The 26,729-nt window shown below is 41.9% G+C and overlaps 2 protein-coding genes across 2 annotated transcripts in view; both read right to left on the reverse strand.

The window, feature by feature from the left end:
- Nucleotides 1-357: 357 nt before the first annotated feature.
- Nucleotides 358-13,198, reverse strand: LOC129824002 (laminin subunit gamma-2-like). The gene is made up of 22 exons (XM_055883243.1): nucleotides 13,072-13,198; nucleotides 11,415-11,588; nucleotides 11,035-11,158; nucleotides 10,806-10,930; nucleotides 10,563-10,694; nucleotides 10,075-10,264; nucleotides 9,082-9,194; nucleotides 8,603-8,818; nucleotides 8,188-8,364; nucleotides 7,613-7,846; nucleotides 7,330-7,466; nucleotides 5,950-6,106; nucleotides 5,495-5,700; nucleotides 5,249-5,328; nucleotides 5,005-5,142; nucleotides 4,692-4,836; nucleotides 4,110-4,259; nucleotides 3,743-3,857; nucleotides 2,009-2,205; nucleotides 1,554-1,715; nucleotides 1,272-1,371; nucleotides 358-1,115 (listed from the first exon to the last, which is right to left on the reverse strand). The coding sequence occupies exons 1-22, from the start codon at nucleotides 13,196-13,198 to the stop codon at nucleotides 862-864; spliced, it is 3,453 nt and encodes a 1,150-aa protein (XP_055739218.1). The 3' UTR covers nucleotides 358-861.
- A 2,182-nt stretch (nucleotides 13,199-15,380) lies between these two features.
- The window catches only part of LOC129824004 (laminin subunit gamma-1-like), a 75,367-nt gene continuing 64,018 nt past the window's right edge, over nucleotides 15,381-26,729 (reverse strand). Inside the window, exons 15-28 of the mRNA XM_055883246.1 lie at nucleotides 26,534-26,687; nucleotides 26,158-26,300; nucleotides 25,701-25,879; nucleotides 25,323-25,479; nucleotides 23,323-23,528; nucleotides 22,883-22,962; nucleotides 22,500-22,637; nucleotides 22,197-22,341; nucleotides 21,715-21,864; nucleotides 21,042-21,156; nucleotides 20,583-20,782; nucleotides 20,078-20,236; nucleotides 19,492-19,591; nucleotides 15,381-19,266 (exon numbers count right to left, since the gene is read on the reverse strand). Of these exons, the coding sequence (XP_055739221.1) occupies nucleotides 19,010-19,266; nucleotides 19,492-19,591; nucleotides 20,078-20,236; nucleotides 20,583-20,782; nucleotides 21,042-21,156; nucleotides 21,715-21,864; nucleotides 22,197-22,341; nucleotides 22,500-22,637; nucleotides 22,883-22,962; nucleotides 23,323-23,528; nucleotides 25,323-25,479; nucleotides 25,701-25,879; nucleotides 26,158-26,300; nucleotides 26,534-26,687 (2,183 nt within the window). The 3' untranslated portion in view covers nucleotides 15,381-19,009. The remainder of the gene's footprint in view (nucleotides 19,267-19,491; nucleotides 19,592-20,077; nucleotides 20,237-20,582; nucleotides 20,783-21,041; nucleotides 21,157-21,714; nucleotides 21,865-22,196; nucleotides 22,342-22,499; nucleotides 22,638-22,882; nucleotides 22,963-23,322; nucleotides 23,529-25,322; nucleotides 25,480-25,700; nucleotides 25,880-26,157; nucleotides 26,301-26,533; nucleotides 26,688-26,729) is intronic.

The following is a 26,729-nucleotide window of genomic DNA, read 5'->3' on the forward strand; positions in this document are numbered from 1 at the left end:
AATAGGGCAATGTTTAGTATAATAGTCTCAGCCCACTGGGCACAGACATTTCAACATCTAGTTTGGATTTAAATTTGGTTGAGTTGTCAACTAATGTGAATTCAACAAAAAATGTAAAAATTAAATCTCCATGTGATTAAATTTAGGTGAAAAAAAATACAAAGTTCCAGTACGTTGATGACTTTCTGCAAATCCAATCAGTTTTCACGTTGATTCAACGTCATCACATTGATTTTGTGTTGTTGAACTTATGTGGAAACAACGTTGATTAAACCAGTGTTTGACCAGTGGGAGCGAAGGTCTCATAGAACCTGAGGAAATTGTATGAGTAGAGGATTTATAGATATAATATGAAGAGATGTTTGATTTATATTTTATTCTGTTCATTGACTTATTTGGTAAGGAGTCCTGAAAACATCAATTTTTTGGAATTTTATGTAAAATGAGCTACAATTCCACTTTCAGATCTGGGTTTGTGTTGTTAAGGAATAAATATTGAAGTTTATTTGACAGAATACAACAGAAAAAACATTGTTTTTAACACTAGATCACCAAAAATATTGCATTACCATTGACAAAATATTACTCCTCGTGTTTGAACATTTCACAGATTTCTTTGTTGTTGCAGGCAGTTATACATACATTTAGTTCCTTTTCTCTTACATGTTACATTCAGACACTAAATTTGTGTCCCAAATGGCACCTTATTCCCTATATATTTGAGTCCAAAATGGAACCCTATTCCCTTTATAGTGCACTATTTCTTGAATAGTCTTATGGGCCCTGGTCAAAAGTTGTGCATTATTTAGGGAATAGGGTGCCATTTGGGACGTGAACTTTAGATCTCTCAATAGGTGGGGATTAAGGTCTCTCAATAGGTGGGGAGTTGAAGCAGCCTTTAGGGATGTTCGCGTGTATGTCCTCTAAGTTCCTGATGTCATCCAGGATCATATCGATATCTAGGTTTAGGCCAGTCAACCTGGTCCTCTGGCTGGCCTCCTTCTCTTCCAGGTCCTGCAGTCGAGGCTGGAGCTGTAGGTTGACCTGGCCACGAGCACTGGTGATGGACTGCTCCAACTCCCCTAGCCTCTCCTCGTCCACACTGCCAGGTTTACCTTTTAGGAGAGTACCAATTGTCAGCACCAACAAACATCATAATAATGTCATAAAACAGTGGTCATATGAAGATGGGATGGTGCGGCAATAAGACAAAAACACAAGTGATTTTGTTTGGTGCGAGTTAGCTGTTTGTAGTTGTTAGTGGAACATACCGATCATGCTCAGAAGGTTATTGATGACCAGGAGTGTTTCTCCCACAGCGTCTCTGGTGTGCTTGGCATTGTTGTAAGCGACAGTTGCTCCCATTGAAGCCTTAAGACGAAAGTACATTACAAAGCATTACAGACCTTTAATTGGCAAAAATATATTTATTTTCAGAACTATTTGTGTGTGCTGAAGTGGTGTACTGGAGTGTTTCACGTCAATCCTTTACATTGACCCAGGTTTGTTTAGGTTTAACATGTCATGTCTGAGAGCATCGCACTGAAACGGACCTCTGCAGCTCTGTCTTTCTGTATCTCAGCGTTAGCCCTCTCTGCTGCCACTTGGGCCACAGTGGCCACTGCCTGCTTCTGCAGACCCTGCACGTCCTCTTTCAGCTTGGTGGCGTCCTTCAACAGACCAGCAGGAGGAACTGGTAAAGAGCCGGACATTCTCTGTTGAGATCAACAAACAGTCAAATGAGCTCATCTCGAAGTTTCCATGCATACTTGGTAAAATACATTTGGAATCACGCCTGGTAGCCTAAAATGTTAGTATTTTGGTTGTGAATAGGACATGTCTGGAATCAAATTGACTCATAAGCATAAGTGACTCGAGACGTTAAACTCATTGTTTTGCCCAACTTACATTCTCCTTCTAGAGCTTCTAGCTAAAGGCACAAGCTGTGGATTAGCATATGAACCCTAGTTGGATATTTCTATTGAAAGGAAGGGGTCTGTTAAGGTACCTCCAGTCGAGAGACCACAGCTTCCAGGCTGCTGACAGTGCCCAGTGCATCATTGTAGTCTCCAGACACATTGCCTATGATGAATAGAGTCTCTGAGTTGTTGCCAACAGCTTGATGAATGGTGGCGTTGATGCCAGGGAGTTTCTTTATGGCCTCGTCGGCCAATGCCTTGTTCTTGTTGATCTGGCCATCAAACCCTGCAGAATACAAAAGACTCAGACATAAGCATCAGTGATTTCTGGCATGTGTGTCTATTCAAGGGTTGCATGTTTCGTCACAATATTGTTTTGAACGTTCGTTTTGGACTGATGCCTAACTGACAATTCTACTCAATGCATTGTCAATGAGTGCTGATGGAGACTTCAGCAAAATTGTATTACCGTGCCTTGGAAATACAATGCCATTCGAAAGAAGGCAAATAAATAGAACGACAACCTTTTGATGTCACCAGATTGACTTTAGACACAGTATAGATGCAGCTAGTTAGCTAAGATTGAGGGGAGGATTTTAGCTAACTAACGTTAGCATCACTAGCTATTATTTTTTACAAACTTTGCTAGTTAATAACAACATTGCCATCTGTCTAAAGTAAATTTGACAACATGATATTGCTGGCAATGTTGTTTCCTAATAAACATTTGACTACTTTAGCAATGTCATCGTATTTCCAGGCAATTGTAATAGTAATTTTGACTAAACAGTCGTTAGCTTACGTCCAGAATGACTGGGCTTATCACGACTTTAGGGCGCCACTATTGCATTGCCGGTAGAGCGCAGCTTGGAGAACATTCATAGCAATGAAATGATGTGACGGAGGTGCAACCTATGAAGAGTATTATTATTTACAATGATTTAATATATTAAATATATTTACCCTGCTTTGTCGCAGATATTATGTCATAAATATGTTAAACACTTTCTAGATGAGAGAATCATTGTATTTGGTGAAAAGTAAAACAACATTTGAATGATTAATTTTCACCTACTGTAACTGCCGGTAGTGCTGTAGTAAATCATTATTAATTAAACTGAGAAATACAGTGAGTGCACAAAAAATAAAGAACACCTTCCTAATATTGAGGTGCACCCCCTTTTGCCCTCAGAACAGCCTCAATATGTCAGGGCATGGACTCTACAAGGTGTCTAAAGCGTTCCACAGGGATGCTGCCCCATGTTGACTCCAATGCTTCCCACAGTTGTGTCAAATTGGCTGGATGTCGTTTGGGTGGTGGACCATTCTTAATACACTTGGGAAAGTGTTGAGTGTGAAAAAACCCAGCAATGTTGTAGTTTTTGACACAAACTAGTGCACTTGACCTGGCACCTACTACAGTAACCAGTTCAAAGGCACTTAAATCTTTTGTCTTGCCCATTCACTCTGAATGGCACACATGCACAATCCATGTCTCAATCGTCTCAAGGCATAAAAATAATTTTTTTACCTGTCTACTCCCCTTCATCTACACTGGTTGAAGTGGATTTAACAAGTGACATCCATAATGGATCATAACTTTCAAATGGATTCAGTCAGTCTATATCAGGGAAAGAGCAGGTGTCCTTAATGTTTTGTACACTCAAGAGTAAAAGCTCTGAGATATAATTACAGTTGCTGTGTGACTGTGCTTTTCTAATATGTGGGCCAGCCTTGTCAGATATAATGCTGATAGTTTATTCATATTCATACTGTGCTGTAGTGGGAATGAGCCCTATAGAAATATGAAAGGCTTTTCATACCTCTTAGCATCTCCAGTACATTATCCACCCCATCAATATTATCTGTGATATCCTTCAGGGCCAGTTCTGTGTCAGCCTTCGCATCATTTGCTCTGTCAAGAAGCTGGTCATATTTCTGTAGGAGAGAAACACCAACAATCAACATTGTGTCAGTTATTACCATTCATAAGGGTTAGTGAAGTCATTAGCGACACTTTTGAAATAGTTCAGTTGGATAATCTAACAGTGAATTTCAGAGGTTGCATAAAAACAGTTCTCAGAAACCTTTGAAGTTGGAATATAAGTAATACTATTTTATATACTACCAATCCTACACAGAAAGATGTCTAAATGATGACAAGTGAATAGTGAAAGGCCTCTAGTGTACCTGTTGAGCTGCCTTCCCCTGGGCCAGAAGATCCTCTACTGCGGCCTTGTCCTCCTGTGTGTCCTCTTGCAGTGCTTGGTACACTGTTAGGTTCTTCTCCACCCGTTCTCTCAGGCCATCCAATTTAGCCAACACACGGTCAATGTCCTTCTGCCAGAAAAAGAAGCTCAGTCAGACTCAGTGTGTTGTGCAAGTGTAATTACATATGCTCACAAATCTGTGGAGAACTGCCCTAGTTTCCTCACCAGCCAGGTTTTAATTAGGACGTCCCCCCATGCATTTTTTGCTGACTCATGTTCTTGATCATTAATTGCTTTGTTGTGTTTAAATGTAGCTTCGCAAGGAAACGATTTAGAGATCTAGCTTTACAGACATGCCTTGAGACAGGTTCAGCTGCCAATAGTTGTTCATAGTGAAAGGTGTTGAATGTCTTTATCTCCTTCATTTCCAGGACACAGACACTGTAACTATCAATGTATGTTTATTATGAATAAGGTATCTCAGAATTCTTGACCTGAAAGTAGTCCCCAAATAGAGACCAGAGAGAAATGAGCCTGATGAGAGGCCTGTTCTGCTCAGTACCTTGAGAGGACGAGGGATTCCCGGCTCCAGGGAGGCTATCTGCTCCAGAGTGTCAGTTGCCATCCTGCTCTCATCTCGGGCAGAGCTGCTCAGGCGAGTAGCCAGGCTCTCCATGGCCTTCACCTGGGCTGAGTTCTCATCATACCTGACCAGAGAAAAATGAAAGGGTTAATCTCATCAATCTAACAACAACGGTTCATCAACTATGTTATTATGCAGATCATTACATGGCTGTTAGTAGAGGATATATCGTCTACTGTATTTTCACAGGAGATCATGGGTATTGTACTGTATGAAGACATGAGTTTCTTACTTGGTTTTGAGATCACTGACAAGCTCCTTGATCTTGTTTTCCCCTGTCATGACCGATCTCATGAGTGCCAGGGACTTCTCTGACTTTGCAAGGGCACCGTTTGCTGTCTTCTCCACTGTCCCTGATTTGCTTTGATGTCTAATAAACAGTCACAACATAGAGTCATTCATAGCACCACAAGTCATTTTCTAACATGGGATTTTCCAGTCTGTATGAATGTGACATGGAGGGGTGCAGTACTAACTTTTCAGCCAGGTCTGTTGCTCTCTGAACCAGAGAAGAGAGGGTGTACGTGCCCGCCTCTGCATCACCTAAGGGGAATTCCTAAAATGGGGGTGGAAGGTAAACACTAATGAAATGGATTATTAACAAGCATACATTTGGATATATGCATCTGTCCTTTACTCTCTCCTTATTTGATGACAATGACATCAGCGACAAAAGTAGAATACTACGGAGTGGGATACTACTGTACTACTGTATTACTCACAGCTTGTTTGATGTTGAATCTTGCCTCTTCAAGTTTGCGCCGCACATCGCTGATGAGTGTCTGGACATCAGATACCTGTCGTTGGTACTTCTGGTCCTGCAGCTTGATGTTGTCAACGGTGTTGGAGATCGCCTGGATGTCTCTGCCTTCACTCAGCTGGGTTGCACTGATGTCTGAGAGCCGAGCCTGTAAGTCTTTCTCTGATTCTATTCAATAGAGCAAAACAAACCACCAACATGAGATCTGCCTCGCACTTTCTTAACCAATTGCTTCACAAACTGAGTGTGATACATTGGGGTATGACAGAGATACAGTGCATGGACATTGCTTCACCATGTTTCAGATGCCTGATAACCATCCTGAATTGTTTTAATATATGTTGATTCATTAGCAAATGAGTGAACCTCTGACACTATCTAGTATCTACATTGTATAACCAGTTATGAATGACTTACCAGAGAGAGTGTGTGCATTTCTCTGCAGGTCTGTGACTATGTCCTCTGCTGTTCTGATGGCTTTCTCCATCTGGGCGTCATTAACTGGCAGACTGCCACTCTCCATGCCTGTAAACAGAGTTTCTATCTCCCGTAGTTTACGACTATACCCCTCCATCTGCAACACATGAACCATCGGGATAGGAAAGCTTTAAAAAGAGCTTATGAAAGGTTAATCTCTGGTGATAGACAAAAATATGATATTCCCTAATAACATGCCACTTTGATAGAGCTACGACCGGAAGTGACTTTTTCGTTAGGATAACTTACGCAGCAGGTTAGGATAATTAACTTAGCAGGTTAGGATAATTAGGTTAAGGTTAGAAAAAGGGCTAGGGTTAGCAAAAATGCTTTCCTAACCTGCTACGAAAAGTCACTTCCGGTCATAGCTGTATTGAAGTGGCGTGTTTTTAGGGAGTCCTCAAAAAGTTAGCTGGCTGGAGGCAAGCATTCACAAAAGATTTGGGTCTGGGTTAGCGACATTAAAGGTTGACAAAAAAATGTAATAATAATTATATATATATATATATATATATATATATATATATATATATATATATATATATATATATATATACACACACACACACACACCTCTGCATTACTAATACTGTAGGACAATATAGTACATTCAGAATGTGTAATTAGAAGCAAGTGTGAGATGGAGCAGTAAATTCAAACCCTGCAAGGTATTCGTTTTGATAATGCAATAACTTCATAGGTTAACTGTTGTGTTTCAATGCTTCACATAGTGCTCCTTGTAATTCCTCCTCCCACACTACATCCTGAAGATAGGGGGCATCCCAAATGTCACCCTATTCCCTATTTAGTAGGGTTCTGGTCGAAAGTAGTGTACTATATATGGAATAGGGTGCCATTTGGGATGCAGGGCCAGCAGCTCCAGATTACGTGGCATTTGCACACCAACACAACTCTTTCATTTATCTGGCAAGTACTTTCCCCTCCCAGGTGGTAGAGGCTACATTTACTGAGAGGAATTTTGTAAGAAATACTGATGCAAGACCACAACTCTGTAAACCTCCTCCTTTCGTAACAAAATTCCAACTATTCCTTCGTTACGCCACTAAGCTACTGTATAAGGATGTTGAATCAGCGACAGGGTGAGCCAGGACAAATATTACAGCCTGTAACCTAATTTCTGCTCCAGTTATTGTGTCTGCGTCTCAAATGGCATCCTATTCCCAAGGCCTGTATATAGGGAATAGGGTGCCATTAGGGATGAACACTGTGCTGCCATTTAATCAATGGAGAGAGCACTGTGACATGTTTGACCTCAATGGAAAGATGAGGCATTGATCAAATAATCCCAGTGGGTTTTACCTCAGTCTTGACAAGGTTGAAGCAGGAGGGACACTCGGAACGCTGGCACTTCAGACCCTCAAAGCCTTCTCTGCAAGAACACTGGCCCTGGTCACTGCATTTGTTGTACAGAGAGCCCTGAGAATTGCAGCCACAAGCTAGAACGTAAAATGAAAACAACTGTTAAAATGTATATAAAATTGTAGACAATATTTAACTGTTGGAAGCGAAAGGAGGAGATATGTGTCATGTGTCTAAGTGTGAAAGAGCTGGATTTGGGGAGCGAACAAGGTGTTGTCCTTACGTTTGCATGCCTCTGATGGTATGCTGTGGTGATAGCCCTCCAGACAGCTTTCACAGAAGAAGCCAGTGGTATGCTTTAGGCATTTCAGGCACTCCCCTGTCTGTGGGTCACAGCTACGGACGGTGTTCGGTTCCATGTGCCCGTTGCACTGGCAGCGCCGACAAGGCCTCTGGATGCCATCTTCACCCAAGGGATCGCCATAGAAACCATCCTGGCAGGTGTGGCAACGTGAGCCTGTTGAGAGTGAGGAGGGAGGAAGAGGTAGGTACAATATGAGAAAAAAAAGATTTATATATATATATATACATACACATACAGTGCCAGTCAAAAGTTTGGACACACCCACTCATTCAAGGGTATTTTGACTATTTCTACATTATTTTCTAGAATAATAGTGACGACATCAAAACTATGAAATAACACATATGGAATCATGTAGTATCCAAAAAAGTGTTAAACAAATGAAAATATATTTTAGATTCTTCTAAGTAGCCACCCTTTGCCTTGATGACAGCTTTGCACACTCTTGAATTATCTCAAACAGGAATATGATGCCATTTGTGACTGTGACTCACCAGTGGTGCCAGGTAGACAGAGGTCACACTTGATCTCCAGGGAACCTGGGCTTACGGAGCAGGCACCTCCATTGGGACAGGGACACTTCAGACAAGACTGTGGCTGGGCAGGATCATTATAATACCCTGGCGGGCAGGTCTGGCGACCAGGGGTCTCATCTGCAGAGTAACAGTCTCCTGTGGAACAACAACACAAAATCACATTTCACTTTTGGGCATGTTCAAATTCATTTTCACAACAAATGAACATTATATTTCAATAATTGATTTGAACATGTCTATAACTATAATTTATCCAGGGATGTGCATATTGCAAAAGGAGGTTTGTCCCAAATCTCATCATTAACAACAAAATAACAAAATCTGTTAAGACAAACATACAGTAACACTTGGACAAAGTTCAAATGTCACCGACCTGTTTCAGAGTCACAGCTTCCTCCTCTACAGCTGCAGGGCTCACAGGAGCTATATGGACCTTTGCTTGGGGAACTTCTTTTATACCCTGCAGCACACTTCTCACAGAACTGGCCCTCATATCCCACTGGGCAGGTACATTTCTGTATCCATGCAGCCGGGGAACCGGCACCTCGACGGGCAGACTGCATGTGCACGTCGTCAAGGTAACCACGCCCTAGAGGACAGTAAGGCATTGCTTTTTTTGAGTGACTGACAAAAGATGAAGACAAGGCAATGTGATGAGGATGTGTAATACTGTCATTTTTGAAAACTTATTTAGAAAGATTATATAAAAGAAAATACTTTAATAAACTAGATTTAAAACTGTTCCAAAGTACTTATTTACAACATATTCAGGAGAAGGTGTAACATCAAGGATCTGTTGATGTACACGGTAACCAATCGTATAGTCTGAGTGATACAAAAATAAGTACTTACCATTTTCTCCAAATGTCCCACGGATTTTAATGTCAGTCAGATTGTGGAGGAGTGTTTGAAACTGGAAAGATGAAAGGTGGGGCCTCCATTCACTGCCCTGTTGCTCATTCAGTCTGAGAATGAAAGACACAGCATGTTTACCTAAGATGTGCACAGATTTATAAAGCCTGAGGAAACATGAGTATTATAATTATGTATTTCACAGTCACATTTTACACCATCTTGTCCTTGTTACTGTGTAATTATTCCTGCAATTATTATGTAGATAATGAATATGAGAATAAATATGGAAACAAAACAAAAAAACAGTGTGCATTAGGTGTATGGCCAATGACTTCTCAATAAACTGAGGAGTATAAACTATTTATTTAAAACATTTTTCAATTTTTTTGTTTCATTGAAATCACTTCCGGAAATGACTGCCTTCAACTCGAATTGACCCGAGTCATGGTATGGTACAGTTTGTTGTATTAGACAGGATTGGATTTGACCATTTAAAGATAAGCTGCTTGGCAACTAGCCATTTTCCACTTAATTGTAATTAATTTGAATCAGAGAAGCAGATGACCCTCTGGCTTACTAACTGTTAGTAAGCTTTTACATTCAGTTGTGTGAGAAACAGTGACCCCTTCACATCCATGATGTGAAATCGTCTCATGTTTCTCAATTATGTCTTTGGCATCCATCTCACTATCCACCACACCTGCATACCTATTTCCCGCAGATTAAATTATGTTTGTACCTGCCCTGAGACTGTCAGTACACTTGGTACAACCCATAGCTACGGGGATACACAACTACGGGGATACACAGCTACGGGGATACACAGCTACAGGGATACGCTATCGCTCTCGCGAGACCCCATAGCTGTGTGTTGTATCTTGTTTCCTTTCTTTAGGGAACAGAAGTTTAAAAAAAGTTTATAACTTTACATTTTGCCTAAAGCTAAAATCAAGCTTATCTGTCTAGCACAGTGCTTCGGCTGATTCCAACCTGAATGTGTAGGTAATCTTCTGTCCACTGGGAACGATGGTCCTCAGGTCTCCCAGGGAAGCTGCCACGCTCAGCCCAGATCCCTCCAGCACCACATCAGCCATGGACGGATGGCGAACCCCTCGGTCCAGCCTCAGGGAGAAGGACAGGTTCTGACCGTAGCTCAGCTCCTGGTTGCCCAGGTAAGAGTCTAGCCATCACAAAAAAAGACAGAAAACCAGATAATTAATAGATGACTGGTGACTGTATGGCGAGGCGTGTGGTGTAACACATCCAGTACTCACTATAATATTGCATACTTTCCTACCTGCACCCTTCGTTTTTTTTGTCGGGAAAAAGCATTGGATGCGTCCAAATGGCACCCTATTTTCAATATAGTGCACTACTTTTGACCAGAGCCCTATAGTAGTACACTCTTTAGCGTTTCTCCTAAGTAAGGCAGTGAGGGATCAATATTAAGAGCAGGGAGCAGAGAGAGCAGCTCTCACCAGGGGCATAGAGGTAAACAGGCAGGATGTCTTTGGAGATGACCTCAATGTCATGATGAGTGGGGGACCAGCGGAAGTGGACTTGAGACGGGGTCACACCGTGAACTGTGGCAGCTCGCCACCCCTCTGGCCCTGAAAAACAGAAGATTGGCAGACATTTAACCTACTGATACTATACCAAATGAACTAGTGTATATATTACTGATGTTTATGTTCTGATCAGCTGAATGGGTGTAAACTTACCATCGTCGAAGGTTGAGGTGATTGTGTGAACTGAGTATCCCTTGGCTGTGGAGCACTCAGTCGAGTGCCCATAGCAAAAGCAAGGTAGAGATTGAGCTGTCACTGAGTTGTCAGTGAGCTGGCCACTGCACAAGAAATACATGATCACATTTAATAGTCATCTATCTAATCCACAGCTCAACATTAAGGTTTAGCGAAGGGAATACAAATTGTGGATAAAAAGTTTTACCCATTAGCAGCACAGCCATTTGAGCTGATAGGTGTTCCATTCTGACACTGGTCACATTTTTCCCCCTGTGCTCCCGCTCTACAGCTGCAGCGTCCTCTACTGTCACAGTGTGCGCCTACAGAACCTGGAAGAAACACCATACATCACCTCACCACCTGGACATCTGGGAATCCATTATCAAATACACCAGGAGCTGTATTCATTGAGTCTCAGAGAAGGACTACTGATCTAGTATCAGGTCCCTCTACCTGTGTCATTTTACTCATTATGATCTAAAAGGCTAAACTGTCCCTAGATCAGAACTCATATTTGGAGACGCTTCTGAATACCGGCCCAGGTATGGTTATCATTTCTTACTCCGTCCTGTTCTGTTCACTCACCTATAGGGCTGCAGTTACACGGCAGACAACTGTCTCCTGCCCTCTGGTGGTAGAATCCCTCCTTGCACCTCTCACAATGCCTTCCCTCAGTGTTGTCTTGGCAGTCCACACAATGGAGGCCCCCAGAGTCAGGCAAGCAATAACGTGACTTTCCATTGCATTTACAGATGTCTGCTACAGGGGTGAAATATACATTGTTGGGACATTTGTGAGGTGAAAACTGTGTTTAAGATGAGATCTAACATTTTCTAAAATCATAAAAACATTAATTTGGGTGTATTTGTTCAGGCTATGGGATAAACAGTCTTCCCCCTCACAAATCTTCTTGACCATGAAGAGTTAAGGATAGTCCTTTGACAGTCAACACAGAAAAAATATATAATTATGTTGGCTACCATCTTTATACAATGTAAGGAGGGGTTGGGAGTTGCACAGCCTGTCCTTTCTCACAGTGGTGTGAAGTTTAAACCACTGTCAGCAGACCCAGATCTCATAATACCTCATTCCCAAGCGATGAGAGACGAAAGATACTCTCTGATATCAAGCACCCACTGTGGGCAACACAATGTTTGCAGTCAAGCAAATGTGTCTGTTTGCTATAGTAATGGTTTGTACAATCATAGCCAACACATACTGTCCGTCATCAATTATTTGATGACCATTTTCCCAAGCATAAATTAGCCTTAGGATATCAAATTCTCCTTTCACACACTAAATGATAACTCTGAGGAGTTCCTGTGATAATGACAGGCTGCAGCTTGTAGCTGTTTTTGTCGATGGGGTAATATAGAAATGTACAGAGCTCAGAACATCAAGTCGTCATGCCCTAAGAGGAGACATGAGTTATTGTCTGTGTCCCAAATGGCACCCTGTTTCTATATAGTGCACTACTGTGTGGGACTCAGAGTAGTGCACTATCTAAGGAATAGGCTGCCATTTGGGGAAGACCCATCAATAATGCAGTGATTCAAGCTTTCCAGGTCAGTATGGCTGTTCAAAAGTTTTAAAAAACATCTAAAATCAGCAACTTATCAAAGGTGGTCCTCTGTAGCTCCGTTGGTAGAGCGTAGGGCTTGCAACACCAGGATAGTGGGTTCGATTTCCGGGACCACCCATATGTAAATTGTATGCGCACATGGCTAAGTCACTTTGGATATATTTACCACCGCACCACACAGTAAGGAAAGTGTTGAGGATTTATTATCTTTGCTAAGAGTACCACAAGTAAACATATCCAGTTTAATATCAAGATCTACTGAGACCTCCATAGACTATATTACTATACTATAGTCTATGTAACTCTGTAGTACAATCATGTTTCTGAAAATCATAAACCCCCTTTTCCCCTAAAAGCATACCTGTGGTAAATATCCTTAGATCAAAAGTGTCATTTTTATATCTACAAAGACAGAATACACAAATACAGATTTACAGGAATACCACTGCTGTAGGTAGCCCAATTAGCTAAAATTGTGTTCTGTCGGCTACCTCCTATCCTCCGAGTGTGAAAGAGGTCAAATAATTATAAATTCATGTACCCAACTCAGAAGCAACAACCAATTTTAAAATGCTGAAGGCTGATTATATATGCAGATATAACTACAATAATTTAGGATGTTGATATTATTCATCAGGTAAAAAGTTAGTAGACACTCACATCCTCCATATCTGTAGGTTCCTTGGATAGACGACCAGGTACAAAGAGAAAGTCCACACAGAAATATCCAACTGCTCTTCATGGTCACAGAAAATCGAATGGGAATTAAGTAGATCAAAATTCTCATATAAGTACAATCAAACTAACAGGATGATCAGGCCAGCTACACCTGATGTTTCTGCTCAACATCCCCAGGTGAGCTTCTTTTAACACCTCCCCGTGGCAGGCTGTGGCATGTCGAGGACAGTCTCACAGCTGGAAGGTTACTCACGTGTGATTCAGAGGCCATACACTGGCTGTGCCCACTCTCACAGGAAATGTCTGGCTCTGTATCACTACTATGGACATTGTCAAGACATGAATTAAGAGAAGTGTTGTTTGATGCAGCATGAAAGCCAGTCACTCACTCAGGATTTTTACAGAAATGTTTACATCCGCTTCACAATTCACTAGACATGCTCATTGGAACATTTCAAAATGTGAATCTAGAAGATCTAATTCCCATATGTTACATGAATAAGTGAATACTTTAAATAGAAAACAAAGTTAAACAGAAATATGTATCCTAATGGTGTGTTACTAGAATAGTGAATACAACTGGATTATGCTTGTGTATTTTCACCTTCTCATCAAAAGCATAATTACAAATAATATGCAACTTTTCTACAGTGCAAAATTAAGAGAACACCCCACAATAGAAAAAATATGAAAACCAAAACCTCAAACCAAAAGACCTGACATATGTAGTTGTTGCCATTTCCTTTAAAGGGTTTGTTATTGTTTTGCTGATGATTTCAACGGAGAAGCCTAGAACACCGTAAAAATCGAAGATGAGGCACTTATCACAAGCAAACAGTTGAAGCTGTAATTTTCTTCAATGTGTGCAATGGTTTTCAATATCAGGATTAACTTGATTGCTTAAATCAAGCTAAACCATGTGCAACACGACCCCCCCCCCCCCCCCCCCCCCCCCCCTTATTTATATAAACCTTTCATTTATTCCAGGAAGTCCCATTGAGGTCAGAAGACCTATTTTACACGCAGCCTGGAAATTGTTCAATCCAATATCTATCATCTGCCAACATCACTTAAGTCTGTTTATTTGGAAACGTAAATGTGTTCCTGAGCAACAGCACTTTGTATAGAACATTCACCATAGTAATAATACTTTTTTTCCCCATCTCCTCAAGGGTTGGCAGTTATTTACCAATCCAGAACAAGAATGATTCACACACTTCGTGTTTGAACATATGGACGGTATTGTTCGACTTTGGGTGGGGAACACCATGTGAAGCATAATACCACCATAAAAAGGGACACAAGTCAGTTACAGGTGAAAGAACAAAAGCTTGAAAATCTGTATTTCACACCTCATACACATGATCATATTTGTTCAGTTCACAAGGCAACTTTTCTAGTCACCTGTTCAATAAATCAGATATTTTTCATATGCCTCATTTGAACAAGTTTCCATGATTTAAATACTGTACAAATTCATGGAATGTACCTTTTAACATTCTATAGCCACACCCTTGGAATCAGACGTGTAGCCAGACAAACAGAAAGACACATCCTTCAGCGATGAGTACATTCCTGATAAGGGAAAAAAGGTGCCTAAGGGCTATGAGTTTTGTACTGTTTGAAAATGGCTGCCACACCCTTATAGTGTCATGCTCTGACACGGTAATCAGACCGACTGAGGTGTGCACCAGTCACACACACGCGCCCTAAAAGCCGCACCCTTCCCGCTAGCACAGGACCCTTTCAACACCACACCCTCGGCACATACACACACACACAGGAGCGGTGATTTGTTAGGACCCCTCCTGCATGTACAGAAATAATTCTAAAGGAAAACATGACACAACCCCCCCCCCCCATTTCAATAGACATTTTTTAGCAGTTCAATAGACATTTCTGATTGTGTCAATTCAATGTGCAGTCAAGTCTTGGTTGCTAAACACGTTTGGAGAGTGAACAAGGGGATTTTTTGGGGATCATGAATGCAGCAGCGGGAAAAAAGGGTTGATTTTGTCTGTCATAGTTGGTGTACCTATGATGAAAATTACAGGCCTCATCTTTTTAAGTGGGAGAACTTGCACAATTGGTGGCTGACTAAATACTTTTTTGCCCCACTGTATCTAATACTGAAAAATATTTTCCTGAACGTCCTAAAGACTAAATAACCTCAAGATTAAAGTAAGAGAAAATAAGAGATTAATAAGAAATTTTATATATTTTAGCAAATGCAACATACAGAACCCTGAGGCAGCATAACATTTAATAAAATCACACGTCAACGGAAGCAATTCCTGTAATATTTTTTTATTTATTTAAAATGTTACGATTGGATGTACAGGCAATTGGGTCACAAACAGGTTTTTCTCAGGTCCTCACAAATGAAATGTTGCAGTGAATTGGTGCCTTTGTATTATATTGTACAACAGAACATGCCCTCCATAGCCAAATGACCACAACAAGATTGTGCAACACATACATATCATCTACTGCAACAAAATAATACAAATACTTGAGACATTATAAATTAGAAATACTGTTTTATACATCAAACAGTATGTGCTGCACATTCTTCCACAGCAGTGTGGTAGCCTGGAGGGTTAAGAGACGGCAAAAGATGGTTCACTGCAGAGTACATCGTTTTAGCCGCAGCCACATCTATAAAATTGTGGGTAAAAGGTTAGCTAACAACTATCCAACAGATAACAAGATAGAAGGCAGGCTAAGGAAAGGAGTGGCTATTGAGGATGAGAGATGTTGAATGGGAAGAATGAGTGGTTTCCAGGTTATAACCTATTCCTTTACTGTATCGTGGCTGGCTGACTGGCTGATGTTCTGGACCCAACAACAAAATCCCTGCTGTTCTACTGAAATGCGAGGACACTGAGTAGCAAACGTGTGAGGAGACAATGTAATGTGTGAAAAGAGTTTGTCTGAAACGTAATGTGTGCGATAAACGTGACGCCCTTGTTAGGAACTAAGTGATGTGAATATTGACCACATATTAAGGCACAAAATACTAAATGGTTAACTATCAACTTGTGACCAAGCTTATTTTCTTGGAGTCAAGGAATTAAATTCAGTAAAATGAAACGATAGGCTTAATGTAGACCGATGGCTTCTTTAGGGCCATCCCTTACACAGTCCGGAATTTATCAGTCAAGGATAAAGGTGTTTTAAAAGCATTGTTTTGAACTTGTTTTAAAAGCATTCATCAATTAATTGGTGACCACCCACTGATAATTAAACACAAATTAATAATGGCAGAGCTATGAGGCAACAACACCGAGCCATGTACACAAGCAAGCATATTATACCACAGAACTTATATATATTTATATATTATGTGGAGGTTTGATTTTTTTGCGATAAAACCTATACGAAGTGGCCGCTGGGTCTTGGGTTTAACAATCAGCCAGCCCTGAATCATTTAAGCATATATTTACACAAATAATATTTCCTCACTCTATATCATAATAAAAAACATTCACACAAAAATATAAAATTTGAAATAATTATTAGCACCAGTGTATCAGATAAAGTCTTGCTACGCAAAATGTACAAAGTTGCATAGTGTAGAATTTTGTCTTAAAAAATATTAATGTGTGATTTGCAATACACCTGTTTTAAGCAGCAGCTTAGGAAGGAAAAAACATCAGACAAAAAACAAGATTTGTAGTGTTAATTATATATATATATATTTTTTTACATACAATTATATTTAACCATATTGTTTCACTGGGCGGTACAGGACTGTCTCAAATGTCAAAAATATCAGAGCCATTTTAAAGACGCACTTGCTGGTTTCATTTAACAGCTTTTCAGTTGTGCATGCCCACATGAAAAAATACTAAGGTATACTATTGTTAAATACTGTAGTATTCCCTGTAGTGTTTTTGGAGACTTTACTGTAGTATTCAGTGGAGTGAAAAAATAATAGTGAAAAAAGTGAATGTAGTGTAAAAATAGTGAATACTGTAGTATTTACTGTAGTTTTGCAGACATGACTGTAGTATACTGTAGTATTTACTGTTCATAGTAAACACTGTAGTAAGAAAACTGTAGTATATACTATAGTAATTACTGTAGTGTTTTTACGGACTGTAGTATACTGTAGTATTTACTGTAGGGTTTTTGCGGAAATAACTGTAGTATTTACTATAATGTTTTATTATCTTTGACATGTTATCCTTGAGGAAACCTACTGGAAAAAATACACAAAATAAAATGTACTATACCTATAGGCAGGTAGGACTGAGGTCTGAACAGACAGTTCAGAGCTTCTGTCCTTTTTATAACCGGCAGGGAACACAATATATAATCTATACAATACCAAATGTAGGCTTGTCACTTATTGGTGCCACAAATAAGGATATGGAAATTGGCAGGGCACACACAAATTAAATCCTGTAATATATATATACTACAGCAATTACTGCAGTGTTTTGCAGACATTACTGTAGTATTTTTGTGGTCTATAGTATACTGTAGTATTTACTATAGTATCCTACAACATTCTATAGTAAGTACTACCAATGATCGATATATACTACAGCAGCATTTCACAAACTCTGTCCTGGAGACTCCAAAGGGTGCATTTTTGTATTTTTGCCCTAGCACTACACAGCCGATTCAAATAATCCAAGCTTGAAGAGTTGATTTGAATCAGCGGTGTAGTGCCAGGGCAAAAAACTAAATGTGCACACCTTGGGATCCAGAGGACAGAGTTTGGGAAATGCTGTAGTGCAATGTGTAGTATAGTATAGTACAGTTTACTACAGAATTCTATACTAAGTACTGTAGTATTCTATAGTACACTGTAGTATTATTTAATGTGGGTATGGAGCAGAATGTCCAGTAGAGTTGAATACTGTAAAAATGTGTAATAATAACAGGAATACTTTCTCCATGCAAGACATGTAGTTTTGGAAGCGAATGAAGGCAAACAAAATATATAAACTTGTGAGAATTCCTTCACTGCTTGTTTTTTAAACAAATGGTTGATAACACCAAGGATGGCACATACGTATTGGAAGTTGCACAATACCTATAGCTAAAAAATCTCAGACAAACCATTCCCAGCATGCCCTTGGGTCTAGAATGATGGGTAAGGATAACTTGTTAGACACCATATCAAATAAAACAAATGCTATATCATATGACAGACCCATCCGAAAAGGCTGAGGAGATTTTTCCTTGTTTTCTCTGTCGGGGTGGTTAAGGTTGTGATGAAACAAGACGGTGTAACGGTCCTCCACGTAGAAGTGTAGGAACAATCTGGAGGTGGTGCAGTCATGTGGGTTTTCATTACTATGGAGCGAGGTATGCCACACCTCTCCTATCCTGCTGCACCAAAGGAGAATGGATGCACGTTTTTTGTTTTCTGCCCTTAGTTAATTTCACGTTTCTGCATGTCAAAGCTGCTTCTTCTCTTTCTTTAAAACCATGAAACGTAGCTTCTCTTGTGTATAAAAAAAAAAAAAAAAAAAAAAAGTTTTGGTAAAAAGGTGGCATTCTGCCCGAGTGTTAGATGTGGGAAGGAGCGGTACAGACGGGATATGAGGCGGGAGCGGTACAGACGGGATATGAGGCGGGAGCGGTACAGACGGGATATGAGGCGGGAGCGGTACAGACGGGATATGAGGCGGGAGCGGTACAGACGGGATATGAGGCGGGAGCGGTACAGACGGGATATGAGGCGGGAGCGGTACAGACGGGATATGAGGAAAGAGCGGTACAGACGGGATATGAGGAAGGAGCGGTACAGACGGGATATGAGGAAGGAGCGGTACAGACGGGATATGAGGAAGGAGCGGTACAGACGGGATATGAGGAAGGAGCGGTACAGACGGGATATGAGGAAGGAGCGGTACAGACGGGATATGAGGAAGGAGAGTACAGGTGGTGGAGAGAGAGGGGGTTAAGGTCGCTCTAGGGATGGGGTGTTGAAGCAGCCATCGGGTAAAGTGTTCTTGATGTCGTTGAGGTTGGCGATGTCAGACCGGATCTCCCTGATCTGCCTGTCGTAGTCGGTGATCATCTCCTCTTGGCTCTTGGCCACATCATTCAGCTCCGCCAGCTTGCGGTCCAGGTCGCTGTTCGCCATTTTGTCCTTGGCCTGCTTCAGTGACCCTTCAATCAAGCCCAACTTGCTCAGGTCCACCTTGTCAATGTTGCCTGAACCGGGACAGAGGAGGTGTAAGCTTTAGCTCAATGATATAAGACAGTCAGTAGAGTGATTTTGACTTGTGCAAGTAAAACCCTGACTGATGGAATATTGTTTGGTTACACACAAGCCAGAAACAATGATTACATAAAATGACAATACTTAATTATAGCCCTGCTTGTATTCTTACCTCCACAAAAATAACCAGTTTGCTAAATCAAATACCATTCACTCACCCAGTGACTTGAGCAGGTCGTTGATGGTGTTGAGAACGGTCCTGACAGCACTCTTGGCTTTGCGGGCGTTGTCCTCTGCTTCCTTCGCATTGTCTGATGCCTGAAATACCAAAACAACATAGTTGACATGTCAGAGTCAGAATTACAGACCACAACGATCATAAACAGTTGTAAAACACTTGTGAGACTTCCTTAACCCTCAGCAGTGTTCATCCACTTCCTTTTCTTAATGTTAAGCCTCATTGTTTATTTTTTCTCTAAACAACATTGACAAGAACTACAAACATTGAGCAACTCAAGCTCTGTGTAGACAGCTTCTATGCACAAACATTCTCAGAGCTCTCTGATTTCCAACCCAAAGAGATCTTCTAGGAATTCCTAAGTATTGGGTTCCTAAGGTTATGAGAATCTAATGACATCATTGGATTTAAACAGCGCCCCAGACAGAGGATTGCATCCCAAATGGCACCCTATTCCCCTATTTGATGCACTACTTTTGACGAGAGCCCTATGGGCCCTGGTCAAATGTAGTGCACTACACAGGGAATAGGGGGCCATTTGGGATGCCGACCAGGCAGACACGCACCATGCTAGCCATCATCATGTCCTGGTCGGCCTCAGCTTTCTTCTTGGCCAGCTCTGCCTCGGCTGCACTCAGCTGGTCCATCATGCCGTTCACCTCCCCATCCAGTATCATAGTGTCCTCAAAGGCCTTCTCTGCATCCGCCTTGGTCTTAGCAGAACCCTGTGGGGTGAACAGACAAATGGGGATTAGTGCATGTTGACAATTTGAGAGCAGGTATATAATTTCTTATAGGTTGAATAGTTTATTATTTGATACATCAGATGAGAAGGGGACAGAGGGGGCTTAGTGCATGTTGTCAGTTTGAAAGTGGGTTGATTATTCTATGTGAAACATCACATTTGATGACCACAAAAATAATAGATTTTCAATACATTTAATCTACTGAGAAACACTGTTAATATCAAGAGGCCACCACTGATTTTGGCCACGTCATTTCAGGACAGTAGCATAAATGGTCATAAATTACGTGGCTATAATATAACAATATACCAGTAATATTATGTACCTTCTGCACAGCGCTGGCTATCTTTTCTGCCCCCTCTGCCTTGCTCTTGGCCTCCTTGGCGTCTGCAGCTGCGTTGCCTAGTGCCCCCTCAGCCTGCTTGGTCTTCTCATTGGCCGCGATGATGGTAGCGTTGATCTCTGGGATTCTCTTCATGGCGTCCTCAGCTGCCGTCTTGTTGTCATTCACCCGCTTGTCAAAATCTGTGTTGGACGCACCAAAGACAATGAGAAGAAAGGTTGAGTAAACACCTAAATTAAATATACTATATCTCAATACTATAACCATATTTTATACAACAATGGTATTTTCTCTTTAACATCCATCTGAGAGAAAAAATGTAGTGTTTAAAGCATAGTTGTCTCGATATGGTTTTTACTCCAACAATTCTGAATAAATCCTCTACCATCAGGCAGAAAGGGGCATTTCCCTGGCATCTCCACCAGTCCTGCTACTAAGTACCTCTCAGATTTCGCAGAATGTCTTGGGCCTCCTGGTAGGTGGTCCTCCCCTTCTTGGCGGCCTCCTCAGCCAGCGCCTTGGCAGCATCGACACGAGCCAGCAACTGATCGGCAGTCTACAGGGACAGATGGAGACAGTCATTAGTTCCATTGTGTAACAAATGGCACCCTATATGGCTCTGGGAAAAGTAGTGCAGTTTATAGGAAATATGATGCCATTTGAGACACAACCCATGGACAACTAAAACAGACAAAACAGCTCAATTAATTTGAATAATTCTGACTTTACAGCTTGCTCATTATCGCTATACTTAGTGGCTGAAGGAGTGAGGAGGCCAATCAATGCTGTGGTAATTCGTCACATATGCAAATGTGGTCATTTTCAATTGCATGCCTTATTTAATGAGGCATGTTAAAGCTAAATCGTAAAATGGAGACACACTAGCAATTTCAAAGGGGGGGTGAAACCATCACAATCTCTACATGAGACATAGATCTAAATAGAGTTGTGAAATTCTGGCGACTTTCCCAAAATTCCCAGGTTTTCAAAAACTCCTGGTTGGAAGTTTCTTGGAATCAGGAGGAAATCTGGGAGTTCTCCAACCGGGATTTTTGGAAAACCTGGAAATTTTGGGACATTTTTGCAACCCCAAGTTAAAGGTCTCTTGTCCTACCTGCTGCTCCGTCTTGCCCTTCTCCAGCAGCTTGCGGACCTCAGTCTCCTTCCCTCTCAGGTCGTCCCTCAAGTCGTTGTACTCTTTCTCGGTCTTGTCAATCAGCTTGTCCAGGTCAGACGCTTCCTTCTTGATCTTGCTCGCTTCGTCCTATAATCAGATGTCAAGATCCTTCCAGACTTTTAAACTACTCCAGTAATGTCCTCACGGCCCTTTACATGTATGTCTTGTGATACACAAACACTTTCAATGACTCTGAAGAGTAACCTGTCACTCACTCAGACTGGGAACATATTTCAAAGGTTTGTTAAATACATAAAATAAATGGAATGATTCCTGATGAGTGTCTTTGTCCCAAATGGCTCCTTATTCTCTTTCTAGTGCACTACTTTTGACCAGTAGTGCACTAGAGAATAGGGTGCCGTTTGGGATGGAGACAGTCTCCACCTAAAAGAGGGTTACGGTCACTTCATGTAACTGACCTCCAGTGATTTGGTGTTGAAAGGTGGCAGGCTTGTCAGGTTAGCGTAGATCTTCAGGGCTTTGTCGCCTGCCTCCTCTGCCTCAGCATGCACCTTGTTGGCCTGTTTCTCCAGGTTCTTGGCCAGGTCCTTCGCCTCATTGTACCTGAGTGGATGAACATGATAGCTCAATTATAAAACTCTTGAGGGGATTTGAACATGTACTAGCTTATAAGACATTTTCCTGACAGGATCAACGTTAGTATGATGTAATTGTAGTTTAGGAGAGCGAGAGAGGAATCATTGTTGCAGACAGTGACATACTTCCTGTTGAGCTCATCAATGTCTTGGTTGGTCTTGCCCTCGCCATCTAGAGTCTTTGTCAGCAGGTTGAGAGCCTTGGTGGACGTGTCGTTGGCATCCTTGGCGATCTTCTCAATTTGATCCGCGTCCATTTTATGTCTGCAGAGGAAACAGAGGGATTAGATTTGTTTTTCATAGACGAAGCTGTCTTTTGGTTTCTTGCAGCGCAAGAATATAATCAAATAATAAAATCAAAAGTGGTGATAAGGTGTTTATTATTTGGCATGTGCACTTTCCCCCCTCCCACTCAGAAGAATTGCATATCCAGCAAACCAGGGTGGATTGTATGGAGCAATACATTTCAGAGAACATAATTATTTCATAATTGTAGCTACAGTCCTTACTTGTCGGCCAGATTGCGAGCCTCCTCTGCCAGAAGGGTCATGTTGTTAGGATCTCCACTGATTGAGGGTGCTTTGATGTCCTGGAGGAGAAAAATAATAAAGTAGGGAATCAATGAACATCCTGTTGTTTCTCTCATGCAGGACGAAGGCATTAATCAGTGTGCTATGGTTGGGAACAAACATGAACTAAGGGTTTATGCAACAAGAACAGTAAAAATAAACTACATCCAAATTAGATAATGCTGTGAGATCATGGGATCAGTCCTCCAAATGTCTTAGGTTGCGTCCCAAATGGCATCCTTTCCCCGATATAATTCACTCTTCTTGACCAGGGCCCTATAAGCAAAAGTGGTGTACTATATAGGGAATAGGGTAACATTCGGGACGCATGTTTAGTTACTGACGTCACATTTAAAATAATTAATTACGGGATGACCCACCAGTTTGCTGATGGCGTCCTTGGCCTTGTCCAGTTCCTCGCGGGCGCGGCCGATCAGGCTCTCAGCATCTCGTACCCGGTTGCGGGCCTCGTCGGCCTGGGTTCCGGTGTTGTCCACGGTGTTCCTGATGTTCTGCAGACGATTCCACTGAGTGGTCAGTGTGCTGTTCAGTTTCCCCAGGCGTTCCAGCAGGCCTTTGTCCACATCTGAAAAAACAAAAGCAGCATTCACAAGTCCCATTCTGAGTGGAATACTCCCATGTTAACTCAGCCAAAAAATAAACGTCCTCTCACTGTCAACTGCGCTTACTTTCAGCAAACTTAACATGTGTAAACATTTGTACGAACATAACAAGATTCAACAACTGAGACATGAACTGAACAAGTTCCACAAACACGTGACTAACAGAAATGGAATAATGTGTCCCTGAACAAAGGGGGGGGGTCAAAATCAAAAGTAACAGTCAGAATCTGGTGTGACCACCAGCTGCATTAAGTACTGCAGTGCATCTCCTACTCATGGACTGCAACAGATTTGCCAGTTCTTGTGTGAGATGTTACCCCAAACTTTCACCAAGGCACCTGCAAGTTCCCAGACATTTCTGGGGGGGAATGGCCCTAGCCCTCACCCTCCGATCCAACAGGTCCCAGACGTGGTCAATGGGATTGAGATCCTTGCTCTTCGCTGGCCATGGCAGAACACTGACATCCTGTCTTGCAGGAAATCACGCACAGAACGAGCAGTATGGCTGGTGGCATTGTCATGCTGGAGGGTCATGTCAGGATGAGCCTACAGGAAGGGTACCGCATGAAGGAGGAGGATGTCTTCCCTGTAACGCACAGCGTTGAGATTGCCTGCAATAACAAGCTCAGTCTGATGATTCTGTGATACACAGCCCCCTCCAAAACGATCCCGCTCCAGAGTACAGGCCTCGCTGTAACGCTCATTCCTTCGACGATAAACACATATCCGAACATCACCCCTGGGAGACAAAACCTCAACTCGTCAGTGAAGAGCACTTTTTGCCAGTCGTGTATGGTCCCGCGATGGTGGGTTTGTGTCCATCGTTGTTGCCGGTGATGTCTGGTGAGGACCTGCCTTACAACAGGCCTACAAGCCCTCAGTCCAGCTTCTCTCAGCCTATTGTGGACAGTCTAAGTACTGATGCAAGGATTGTGCTTTCCTGGTGTAACTCAGGCAGTTGTTGTTGCCATCTGTACCTGTCCCGCAGGTGTGATGACCGCTTCTGTGCAGGTGTTGTTACACGTGGTCTGCTCTGTAGCGCTGTCTTAGGCGTCTCAGTACAGACATTGCAATTTATTGCCATGGCCACATCTGCAGTCCTCATGCCTCCTTGCAGCATGCCTAAGGCACGTTCACGCAGATGAGCAGGGACCCTGGGCATCTCTCTTTTGGTGTTTTTCAGTCAGTAGAAAGGCATCTTTAGTGTCCTAAGTTTTCATAACTGTGACCATCATTGCCTACCGTCTGTAAGCTGTTAGTGTCTTAATGAACATGCACCTGTGGAACGGTCGTTAATTGTTTATGGTTCATTGAACAAGCATGGAAAACAGTGTTTAAACCCTTTACAATGAAGATCTGTGAAGTTATTTGGATTTTTACAAATTATCTTTGAAAGACAGGGTCATGAAAAAGGAATGTTTCCTTTTTTTTTTTTTACGGAGTTTATATATGTACATGTATGGCCCCGGAGACCGGGGTTTAATCCCTGCCTAAATCTTTCAATATATATACAAATAAAATACTCAAATTCATGATTCATTTGATCTAATTCTAGTTGACAAGAACAGCATTGTTTCAACCTAGTGACACCATCAAATTCCCCTCTTGGGGAATAACGTCTGTTTAACCCATTATGTCCTAAAAAATGTATATGATCAATTTCATCTAATGGCTATTGAATAGAACAGCATCTCTTCAAGCAAGCGAGACATTACATGTCAATATTATAAAATCCCCGAAAGGGTCGAGGCTTGCACCTTTGCTGGTCTGAGCCTCGTCCAGTAGGTCCATGATAGATTTCTCTGCCTCCTTCAGTCGGTCCTCAAATGCCTTGTCACTCACAGTCTCTGATGTGGAGCCCAGGTTGTCAATCAAAGTCTGCAGGTCATGCAGCTTCTGTCTCTGCTGGTTCACCTACGTAAGAGTAAAACCACAAGGCTTAGAGTGGGTTCCTATGCAGCTGTACAGACATGTTAAGCACACTCAACTTCATTAAATATATATTTTATAAGGATATTTGAAGTTTATTGGACAGAGACAGGGGAGAGACAGGAAAGGACAGAGAAGAGATGGTGTGATAGAACTCAACTTTGACAAAATAATCCACTGACAAAAACAACACCAAGATTCTTTACCTTGTCTCTGACGAGGGAGTAACAGGACGGACACTGCTGGCAGCTGGGAGTAGAGCGGTTGTAGAAGTAGTTCTCCTCACACATGTCACACCTGGCTCCCACAAAGCCTGGAAGGCACGCACAGCGGCCATCTTCTTTACACTGGGCCGTCGAGGAGCCCTCTGGGTCACAGTCGCACGCTAGAGCAGAAGAAGAATAAAGAGAGATGAGAAACTGGCCAAAATTAAAGAGGCTCTTGAAACATGAGTGTGATTTTAGAGCGGAGGTTGAAAATACATAATGACAATAAATACAGTTAGACTTCAGGTTATGATGATATTCTCTTCCCATTAGACCATGTCACAACCTACTCAAGTAATATAGTCACACACAACTGCATGGCTCATTAAGACGCATTCTCAGAGTTTCATCATGTTAAAGAGAGATTAAAGTGAGATTTAAGAAAGAGAAAGCGTACGTTTGCAGCCTGACAATCCGAATCCGAAGAAGTTGACCTCACATCGTTCACAGTGCTGACCGGTGACGCCGGGCTGGCATTCACACTGACCGGAACCGATGTCACACTGACCGTTGGTGGACCCAATAGAATTGCAGTTGCATCTGTCATGATATCAAATAAGGTCAAGACACATTACAACTTAGAAACATACCAGAGATCCAAATCCGACAGATAGCGTATTACAGCCTCTATTTCCAATAAGAAAACAGCAACAGTTGAGGTACAGTGATCAAAATCAGACAGGGAAAAGCTTCATAGACCTCTATTCCTACTAAGAAACACTTTCACTAAATATCCATATTGAGGTGTTGGCAAAGTGGGTACTGTTACTGACTGTTCACAGCCTGTTCCGCTCCGCAGGTTGAAGAAGCCAGGCTGACAGGCGCTGCAGTCCCTGTTGGTGACGTGGGGGAAACACTGGCACTGGCCTGTGACCTGTAGACAGCTGGTCTGTCTGTCCACTGTGCCATATGGAGAGCAGGAGCAGGCTGGGGACAGGGGAGACAAAAGAAACCCATGGCTAACACAGT

This window comes from Salvelinus fontinalis, chromosome 26 (genome assembly GCF_029448725.1).
Source record: "Salvelinus fontinalis isolate EN_2023a chromosome 26, ASM2944872v1, whole genome shotgun sequence".
Taxonomy (NCBI): domain Eukaryota; kingdom Metazoa; phylum Chordata; class Actinopteri; order Salmoniformes; family Salmonidae; genus Salvelinus; species Salvelinus fontinalis.

Excerpts from the sequence above, each read along its gene's own strand:
- LOC129824002 (XM_055883243.1), bottom strand. The coding sequence starts at position 13,198 with ATGAGAATTTTGATCTACTTAATTCCCATTCGATTTTCTGTGACCATG. Across the intron at positions 8,365-8,602 it reads AAGCTGTGACTCTGAAACAG|GAGACTGTTACTCTGCAGAT; the intron begins GTCGGTGACATT and ends GTTGTTCCACAG. Across the intron at positions 2,206-3,742 it reads TGTACTGGAGATGCTAAGAG|GGTTTGATGGCCAGATCAAC; the intron begins GTATGAAAAGCC and ends TGTATTCTGCAG.